Source organism: Coregonus lavaretus (genome assembly GCF_964263955.1).
Source record: "Coregonus lavaretus genome assembly, chromosome: 11".
Classification (NCBI taxonomy): domain Eukaryota; kingdom Metazoa; phylum Chordata; class Actinopteri; order Salmoniformes; family Salmonidae; genus Coregonus; species Coregonus lavaretus.
In genome coordinates this window covers 25,110,863-25,120,794 of record NC_139998.1, presented here as the reverse complement: position 1 = coordinate 25,120,794, position 9,932 = coordinate 25,110,863, and the positions used below count along the sequence as shown (strand labels likewise).

Genomic DNA, 9,932 nt, shown 5'->3' with positions numbered 1-9,932 from the left:
ATCCCCTGCTGATTTTGTACGTTTGCCCACTGACAAAGACATGATCAGTCTATCAGTCAAAAATGTTATAAATTGATTTGCATTTTAATGAGGGAAATAATTATTTCACCCCTTTGCAAAACATGACTTAGTACTTAATGGCAAAACCCTTGTTGGAGATTGACAGTTATTTTGTGTTTCTTCCATTTACGAATAATCGCAATAACTGTTGTCACCTTCTCACCAAGCTGCTTGGCGATGGTCTTGTAGCCCATTCCAGCCTTGTGTAGGTCTACAATCTTGTCTCTGACATCCTTGGAGAGCTCTTTGGTCTTGGCCATGGTGGAGAGTTTGGAATCTGATTGATTGATTGCTTCTGTGGACAGGTGTCTTTTATACAGGTAACAAGCTGAGATTAGGTACCTGTATAAAAAAAGACACCTGGGAGCCAGAAATCTTTCTGATTGAGAGGGGGTGAAATACTTATTTCCCTTATTAAAATGCAAATCAATTTATAACATTTTTGACATGTGTTTTTCTGGATTTTTTTGTTGTTATTCTGTCTCTCACTGTTCAAATAAAGCTACCATTAAAATTATAGACTGATCATTTCTTTGTCAGTGGGCAAACGTACAAAATCAGCAGGGGATCAAATACTTTTTCCCTCACTGTATACACACACACAGTAAAACAGAAAATGACAGGGTGGTGTATGATAAGAGCTGAAGAAGCACAGGACTACTCTCCTGTGTTACTGAGTACAATACTAATAATAACCCTGCAATTGCACTTTTACTTTCCTTTAACTACGTTGTTTAACAACCTTAAATAATTACAGTGAAACATCAAAATCTGATGGCTGAATACAGGTCCATAAAGAACATCTTGTATTTGTATTTAAATATACACATGAAATAAACCACAGAAAGGGAACCCCGGACAATTTGTCATGATTTTGAAAATATGACAACAACGGGAAATAAGGTTGGATAAATTTGTGAAAAGTTTACATTTCTTTGAGGTCTGTGTCTGAACATCATGCACCGTTCACTGCTAAATAATATACCGGTACTAGTACTATCTACAGAGAACCCTATGCCTCAGGAATGTAATACCTTTCTAACAGAAATGTACTGAGGGCCATAGCCTTGCTTATCAGTCTGACTACAGTACACCAGGTGGTGAGGTGAGACAACTGACACAGTAGCTAAGGTTTAAAACCCCAAACCAAATGGTCACAGTAGCTGAAGCCTACAACTGAAACCACTGACACAGGTTTCAGTTCATAAGCCTAACCAGTCGCTAAGGAGTAAACCAAAATCACTCATGGATACAGTCACTTCAGGCAAACTCCAAAGCATGGACACGACAGGAAGTAGGTATTGATAAACACTATCTACAAACAGGTCCGTTACTTTTAGCTCACACTAACAGGTTATGGTCTCAAATAAGAAACTAACACCCCCCGTCAGGCATAACATCACACCATCTCAGAGGGACAGATAGAGTAAAATATTACCATGGAATCATAACCTAGGACAAGAAATATCTCTCTATACGAAGACAATGTGTACAGGGGTTTAAGGCCACTGTTACACGGGGCCAGGGACACACTCCTTTCCTCACAATGTTATTATTGCATCTTACTGTACAGCGATCATACGGGTAACCACTATCCAAACACTATCCACTAAAACCTTACCGACTTCCATTCACACTTTCTTTCTCTCATTCCACCTCTTCTTTCCTTCTCTACATACTGTATCTCTCGCTACTTTCTTTACACAAACTTGTTACCCACAATTCATCTGTTTCTCGCCCAGACAGCTTCCCATACAATTCAACACCCCAGAATCTCAGCCAATGACAGTAGGGCTAGGAGGCGCATGTGTGTCTGTTGGCAGGGTTTCTCTCCATCTGCTAATTCTGTCCTAGTTAAGCTTAAGGCCAGTTACAGTCAAGAAGTGATTCATTCCCCCTCCCCGTTCCTATCCTCTCCTTCAAGGGAATGATGACATCGCAATGGTGCTTTCAACAGACGTCTTTGGCCATTGCCGTTTGTGTCCTTGGGTCAATGGCTTTCACTGGACAAACCCAAATGTCAATCACAGCCCGCTTCCACAGCCATTGGCAGAAAAGACTGGACCCTGTTAAGGGTGAAGGTGTGATTGGTGTGCTGTGGGTATGTACTGCACTCTCCCTCCGTCTGACAGGACTGAACCACAGTCTCCTCTCCTTCGTTCTCACTACATTCTTCTTCCACCTCACCAATAAGCGAAACAGAACAAAACATCAGAGAGTGCTAGTAGTTGTCCTATAGCTCTCCTCCTCCCTGCCCTCAGTCCCTCTCAGCCCAGCCTGACTAACCCAGGTCCAGGCTACGTGGCCCTCAGGTTGAGGCCTCCAGGGTTGCTGACAGGTTTCTGGGTGGCTCCCACATGGAAGGCCTGCTGAAGGGGGGCTGAGGCCGAGGAGGGGGCTCGGGGCTGGTACTGGGTCAGCGGCTGGGTGGAGGCCAGGAGACCCACCTGACAGGGTCCTGTAGGTCCTGCCCACTGGGGGGCGCTGTAGGGGGATGGGCCATAGCCGAATCCCTGGGCAGGGGGGCCCAGTGAGCCCTGACGTGGGCAGATGGGGTTGGAGGGGTTGGTGGTGGAGGGGAGGGTGGGGCAGAGGTGGCCAGGGGCAGAAAACTTCCGGCCCATGTTGGCTTGTGGAGGGATATGTACATGGATCTGTAGTTAGGGAGAGGGGACAGGAGAGAAGGAGAGGAATCAGACAAGGGGAAGTTAGTTAGATCAAAACCAATATTAAAGAGAGCAAAAACAAACGCTAACATTACCATTTAAAATAGAGCTAAAACCATAGATTGGCAGATTATTGAAATGGCTGGTCTTTAGACTGAGTAGTGAGGCCTTACGTCGTGTCCGGGTCCCTGGGCTGTCCCCTTGGGTCCTTTCTTGCTGTGGGAGAGGCTGATGGCGTCTCGGGCCCAGATGTCAACCAGCTGGTGCAGGTCATCTGTGAATGTGCCCTTGCGGCTCTGTGTTAGGGCCGGGGCTCTGTTAGGGCCTGACGGCTGGCACTGGCTGGTGTTCGCTCCAGTGTCTGAACTGGTCCCACTCACTCCTGGAAGACACACAGAGATGAGTTCAACCTGGGAAGCCGACTCATTTCTCAAATCACGTTTGGCTTCTCTTCTGGAGATGTATTATCTCTTGGTTAGATGAATATTGCATGGGTTTGCCTTTGTAAAACATGTAGTGAAGGAGCATAGACAATAGGAGCGTGGCTGGGTTTGCTTACTCATGGTGGAGGTGCTGAGGCTGGGCAAGGAGGGGGAGAGTTTGAGATTCTGGAGGGAGGTCCGGCTGCCTGACTCAGAGACCCCTGCCGTGGGGCGAGAAGTCTGCTTAGGGGAGGACGCTGGGGAGCTCTGGCCTGAGACTGGGGCTCCTAAACACACACCAACATCAACCAGAGAGTGGAGTGGAAAGAAACAACTGATCACATTACATTTACACTTCTAAGCTAGCAGTCTCTACCCTTTAATATTGACTAATTACTTGTTGCTTGCAGTCATGAACATTTGTAGATTCATTTCCATTCAGCAGTGCGCAGATCACTCACTAGATACAGACAGATGGACTGACCAATCATAACTCCTGTTACCTGAGTGCAGGGGACTGGGCTGGGCGCTGCTGCGGGCTGATTTTCTGGCCTTGGCCCTGCGTCGGCCCCCGGCCATGGCCACAGCGGGGGAGAGGACAGCTGAGGGAGGAGGTTTACCCAGCCTGGTGAACAGAGCATTTATTTCCTCCTTCTGACGGGAGTGGAGGGTCTGGATCTCTATCATATGTCTGTGGAAGAAGAGAGGAGGGCAGAGTGAGGCAGGGTTGTAACAAATACAGTACAACAGTCACCACTACTTATTTTATCCTTTACTAATACAAGTGATCCCATTGAGATAAAAAAAAAATATATAAGAGAATTATGGCCCAAAACAGCAAAACAAACAACAGGTTACATCTTGGAGGAGTGAAGGTAACATACTTCTCTCGGAGGCGGCTGACTTCCCTCTCAAAGGCCTCGTCCTCAGGCCCAGAGTCATCCTCGTTGTCGCTGGTCATGTAATGATGAAACAAACCGCTGTTCACGCCGGAGGCAGAGCTACAGAGGTCAGAGGTTGTCGAAGAGGAAGGGCCGTTCTGATGGCAGGAGCTAGACCCCGAAGGAGCTGTGGTATTGGCAATAGCTGGCGTCACTGAGAAACGGCCCACTTTCGAGACAGAGTTGGGGCTGGCAGTCACCTGGAAGAGTCCGATGGTGGTGGGCTGTGTTGGGACAGAAGTGAGCCCATCTACGGAGTCTCCTCTCCGGACTCCTTTGGAGAGGGAGGAGGAGCGGTGGAGGGTGTTCTCTGGGCTGGAAAGGGAGGAAGAAGAGGAGGAGGACGAAGAGGGTGTGAGGGAGGAAGAGGAGGCGATGTTCGAGGGGTCAGGAGTGCTGCCGGCGCTAGCTTCTGCTGTAACAGAGACCTGGAAGCGTCCCAGTTTGACGACCCCTGTGGAGGGCGTTGCGGTTCTACAGCTCCCTGGAATGGTCTCTGGGCTCAGAGCTCTCCTCAGCTGGCCGTCCAGACTACCAAGAGGCTGCTGGGACTGGACACACACACGACATGTCAGTAACAAACATACCAACACAACTCACTCAGAAAAACAACACTCAAAATAACTCACCACTACTAACACAACTAATATAGGTAAGATAACACAACAGAACAAGCACAACTCAACACACACCACTCAAAGATAACCCAACGATCACCTACTCCACACATCTACAAAACTCAACAGTACATAACTTACAACTTCTCAAGGGGACAAGTTCTGAAAAGAGGACTAACCTGGTTTGGTCCTGGGAATGGAGGCAGTTGCTCGGTGGTAGGGGTGCCTGCCTGCTCGGAGCCACCAGGATACATCCGACACACACACATACACACACACACACACACACACACCCGACACACACAAAGATGTAATCATTATTATCAAGGTGGGAGAAAAATCACGTTCTCGCGTTCCAACAATTGAAAAAAGCATTTAGTACAAGTACAATATCTTCTCAGTCACTGGACAATCAGAGAGTTCCCGTACCTGTGCTCTAGTGGCTTGGCCATGGTTTTCTGGAGGGATCTGTGTATTTTCCGCTGGTGTGATGCCCTGTCCTGGGGTGGAGCTGGGGCCCGGGGCTCCCTGTCCCCCTGAAGTGAGGGACAGGTTTAACGGGGGCACCAGGGCCGCCCCGGGGGGAGGGGAGATGGTCCCCGTGGGGGGAGAGGTGGTCTCAGTGTTGCCAGTGTCAACGGAGGATGTGTCCTTAAAGAGTGAGCGCAGCTTTTTATCCAGGGCATGGATGTCATCTATACCAGGGGCCTTGGACTGGGACTCTCCCCCATCTGGGTCCCCTGGCTGCGACTGGGATGGTTGGGAGGGCAGGGTAGAAGGTGGAAGTTGGGTGGGGGCCATTGCAGGCTGTGCCACAGGGACAAAGGTAAGGATAGGCTGAGACTGGGAGGAGGTGGGCTGAGTGACAGGAATGGACACAGGGATAGGCTGAGAGGACGGAACAAGAACAGGAGCAGGGTGCTGCTCTGAGCTGGTCACAGTCCCAGAGTTACTGGGTGGAGCTCCAGAGACAGGGGAGAGAGGGGCAGAGCTGCTGCCCATCTGGGCGGCAGAGGCTGGGGGGAAAGAGGCCGAGGTGGCCTGGGGGTGCTGGGGAGCAGCTGAAGGGGGGAATGTGATTCGGGCAGGGGTAGGTTGGGAGGGGGCAGCTTGGTAGCCAGGCAGGGGGTGTGGGATTAGCTCACTGGTAGCAGGTGCAGGGGCTGGAACTGTGGTTGGAGACACCCTCCCAGTTGCAACTTGGCATGTGGAGGGGGGAAGAGATGAGGACCCAGAGGGGATGACAGAGACAGGAGGCAGGGTGGAGGAGGAGGTGGGGGCTGTAGCCCCTGGGGGAGCCAAGGTCTGGTGAGGGTGGAAAGGAGGGGAGGCTGGCCGCAGGCTAGCCTGGGAGGAGGGTACTGTGCTGGGGTCTGGCTCGGCTGGGTGGCCCATGGTGGCTTGTCTCTCCCCATGCGTCTGCCTCATCTCAGTGAAGGCCTGCTGGAGGCGGCCTGAGGGGGCAGACAGGGACAGGCCCAGACTCACTGGGGCGGCGGGGAGGAACACAGACAGAGAGGAGTCACTTACATAACCTGGGCTCTTACAACAAGTCATTTATCATCATGACTTCAAAACGCACTAATGTTGGTACTTGCATCAAGCAACATGCTTTAGAGTTCTCAAACAGTCACTCTCACCTGGAGGGGGCTCGTCCCCAAACGAGGTGTTAGCCAAGGGAGGGCCGAATAACTGCTCCCTCAGACGGGACTCTGGGACAGGGCTGACGATGAACCTCCGGCCTGCAGAGTGGACCACCTGAGCTGCAACACCTGGGCAACAGGGGTCAGGGGTCAGGGGTGAGGGGTGAAGCTCAGACAATCATCTTTCCGTAGAGATAGTAATGTGTAGGTGCATGTTTACCAGGCAGAGGAGTGGGCATGTTACGCTGCTGTAAGGGGTCATCCACGACAATCTGAGGAGAGAGAAGGACAACACGATGTCAACTAAAGGCTGCCCAGGAGTTAGTGGGTGGAAAGATGAAGTGCTGCTGTGTGTTGGTGTAGTATGTTACCTGAGTGAAGGGTGGTTGAGCGTAGCCTTCCTTCATGCCCTCTCCTTTATCGTCCGCCATTTCGATGACCTCACGGACCTGCTCGATGAACGACTTGCGTTCGCTCTCCAGGATAAACTCACTCAGGACCTGAGAGAAGGATATACATTTAACTACAATAATAACAATTAATGCCTATTAAATCCACATTTCCACCCGTGGAAAGAGACCAGTGGAGCTACAAAACAAAACAAATCTAATGCCTTTACTTTTGACAACTACAGAGCCTTTGGGGAAGAGATCAATAAAACTCAGATCAATGCTTTTTAGTTTAGTTTATTATTATCATTACCATGATACATGCGATCTCTTCAGGATTATCTCCATCCAGGTCAAACTTAAATTTGACCATCTTCCTGTTGTGGGTCTCCAGCTGGCACTCTGCTACCCGGTCTCCAATGTTGGAGATCTTAAACAGACACACAGAGAGAGAGTGAGAGGCCAATAGGGTTGCAAAATTCCTGTAACTTTCCTGAAAATTCATGGGTTTTTCTGAAATCCTGGTTGGAAGATTCTCCGGAATCAGAAGGGAATAAGCAGGAAATCTGGAATCCTCCAAACAGAATTTCTGGAAAACCTGAGTATGTTGAAAATTACTGGAATTTTGGCCAACACAGGGTGCGAGGAGATAGAAAGTAGCCATGTGGAGTCTGTGTGAGGGACAGAGCGCTTAACATAGAGGAAGAAAACAGACAGTGAGTTGAGGTGAAAGTCTGACCATGTGACTCTTACATTGAGGACGATGAGCTTGGCCTTGGCGGTCTTCTCGTGGCAAGAGTGGCTGCGTACAGAGTGTTGCTGGTGCCGCTTGATCATGGAGCGCCCTTCGTGTCTACCGCCTGATGCCCCCTCATGGCCGTCACTCAAACCTGACGCCACGTCCGACAGACAACTGGGAGAGAGAGAGAGAGGTGGGGGGAGGAAGACATCACAATGAACAAAGGGCCGTATCATACAGTATATAGATGTATTTTCAATAGAACATATTCAGTAGCAGAAAAAGCTGTTTGGTGTGAGCTAGGTATAAAGCTGTTGTGGAGAGATGTGATGCCTTACCTCTCCACAGACTGAGGCACCAGCGCTGTCTGTCCTGCTGCCTGCTCTGCTGGCGCTGGCTTGGATACACTCACAGAGGCCTGAAACATCATCACACACACACAGTTCATTAAAGGAGCTTTACAACCATGTCATGTCAAGCATGAAAGCAATGGATGCACCTGGCTACACCTTAAGCACAGAAGGGTGTGTGATCTGACCGAGGAATTCTTTGAGCACACACACACACTGAAGGTACAAGGTACTTCTCGTAGGACATGATTTGAGTGTGTGTTTGTAGGCTCCTTATACTACTATCACATGACAACACTCATCACACACACGTTGCTCCTGGCCTGTGTGTACCTGCAGCACAGAGAGGTTTGCGGCCTGATAGAGGAAGTAGAGGTGTTCTGCGTTGATTGGAGGAGATAGGATAGTTGGGCTCGGTTCATTGGCCCATGACTGACAGCCATGCAGGAAGAAGAAGCAGCAGCATGCAAGAGGAATGCATGAAAGAAAGAGTGGATGAAAGAGTAGGGCCATGGAGCCTTTAGTCCAGCGGTTCCCAAACTCGGTCCTCGGGACCCCAATGGGTGCACGTTTTGGTTTTTGCCGTAACACTACACAGCTGATTCAAATGATCAAAGCTTGATGATCAGTTGATCACTGCTGTGTAGTGCTAGGGCAAAAACCAAACCATGCACCCATTGGGGTCCTGAGGACCGAGTTTGGAAAACCCTGTGTTTGTAAAAAAAAAACAGAACATTTCAAAACAGAGGGTGAAGAATTGAAAAGAGAATGACAAGACTGTACATGCGTGATACAAATATGGAATAGATGCTGTGTCGTTGTTTGTAGATATGCTTGCTTGTCTGATTGTTTTAGCGTTAGTAAGAGCGTAAGCTGGGGTTGTTGTGAACTAGTGTGTCAGTGTGTGTGTCACCTGTATTTGCTGGGCTCCAGGCTGGAGCGGTGGTAGTGCTGAGCTCTGAGGTACAGTGCTCCCCACTGGCTGTGGCTGCTGGAGGTGCACGGGAGGGATGGGCTGAGATGAGGGGGGCAAAGCCACCTGCTGGGAGGGCACCTACAGGGGGGTGGAGGAGACAGAGATAAGAGAACTTCACAAATCAAACAGCCATATCTGCAGAGAAGACTATCTCTTCATTATCTATTTACCAACACACTGCCCTTCAAACAAACCCACCATTCATCCCTCCCCCAGAGGCCTAACCGCCTCATAGCGTTACACTGGCTCTCATCCACAATCCAACTCCCCCAGGCACTTACCTACTGCATTACATTGCAACACTATAAATCAGTACAGGTCTTATAGCATGGATTATACCACACACACACACACCTCAAAAAGCAGTGAAGGATACCATATAATAGGCTTGGGCGGTATCCAGATTTTCATATCGTCATACCACCCTTCTCTCATCCCGGGATTTACAGTATTACCGGCATAGCTCACAAGGGGGCGCTAAAGCCCATTGGGCTTCTATTACCAGAATGCTAACAAAATGAGCAAACTAATACCGAAATTACATAGACGCTGTTAGCTAAATGCTAACGAGCGAAAAATAAACAAATTGCAAAGAAAGGCAAATCCATCTCATAAAGTTATACAAGCATAGCTAGTGTGTACATTTACAAGCGAAAGTGAACGAGAAAATTTTGCAAATGAACAAAGTTGTGAAGCATGCTTTTCTGAAGGAAGAGAAGCATGTGTACATGGAACAGCAAGGAAAATAACTAATAGGAAGCACAGGGGAGAAAATGGCAACTGTACAGATAACTCATCCAAAGCTCTTTGAGTTCTGGCAGAAAGCCATTACAAGATACAGTATCTGATGGCAAACAGTAGTGAATTGCATACAATTGTACCTTGAGGGATGCATAAAGAAACCGAAAGAAAGAGGGAGAGCGGGTCCACCACTGTTTTCAACTCTGTGGCTATAGTGGAACAGCACTGGTGTGGTGTGGTGGTGAAGTTGTATTGTGATGGTGACGTGTACCTGTTGTGGAGCCCCAGGGACAACAGTGGCAGTCTGGGCAGCAGGAACCACCTGACAAACAGGACAGAGGGAGGAGGAGAGAGGGATAGATGGAGGGAGAGAGAACGAGATAGAGAA

At 49.1% G+C, this 9,932-nt stretch overlaps 1 protein-coding gene across 1 annotated transcript in view; it reads right to left on the bottom strand.

Moving 5' to 3' along the window:
- Nucleotides 1-832: 832 nt before the first annotated feature.
- LOC311137281 (serine/threonine-protein kinase WNK1-like) overlaps nucleotides 833-9,932 on the bottom strand; it is a 65,374-nt gene continuing 56,274 nt past the window's right edge. The window contains exons 12-26 of the mRNA XM_084171702.1: nucleotides 9,816-9,866; nucleotides 8,741-8,881; nucleotides 7,816-7,895; nucleotides 7,492-7,651; nucleotides 7,052-7,168; nucleotides 6,721-6,849; nucleotides 6,570-6,621; nucleotides 6,347-6,478; nucleotides 5,136-6,193; nucleotides 4,886-4,936; nucleotides 4,033-4,640; nucleotides 3,652-3,839; nucleotides 3,286-3,435; nucleotides 2,900-3,108; nucleotides 833-2,714 (exon numbers count right to left, since the gene is read on the bottom strand). Coding sequence (XP_084027828.1) covers nucleotides 2,358-2,714; nucleotides 2,900-3,108; nucleotides 3,286-3,435; nucleotides 3,652-3,839; nucleotides 4,033-4,640; nucleotides 4,886-4,936; nucleotides 5,136-6,193; nucleotides 6,347-6,478; nucleotides 6,570-6,621; nucleotides 6,721-6,849; nucleotides 7,052-7,168; nucleotides 7,492-7,651; nucleotides 7,816-7,895; nucleotides 8,741-8,881; nucleotides 9,816-9,866 — 3,483 coding nt within the window. The 3' untranslated portion in view covers nucleotides 833-2,357. The remainder of the gene's footprint in view (nucleotides 2,715-2,899; nucleotides 3,109-3,285; nucleotides 3,436-3,651; nucleotides 3,840-4,032; nucleotides 4,641-4,885; nucleotides 4,937-5,135; nucleotides 6,194-6,346; nucleotides 6,479-6,569; nucleotides 6,622-6,720; nucleotides 6,850-7,051; nucleotides 7,169-7,491; nucleotides 7,652-7,815; nucleotides 7,896-8,740; nucleotides 8,882-9,815; nucleotides 9,867-9,932) is intronic.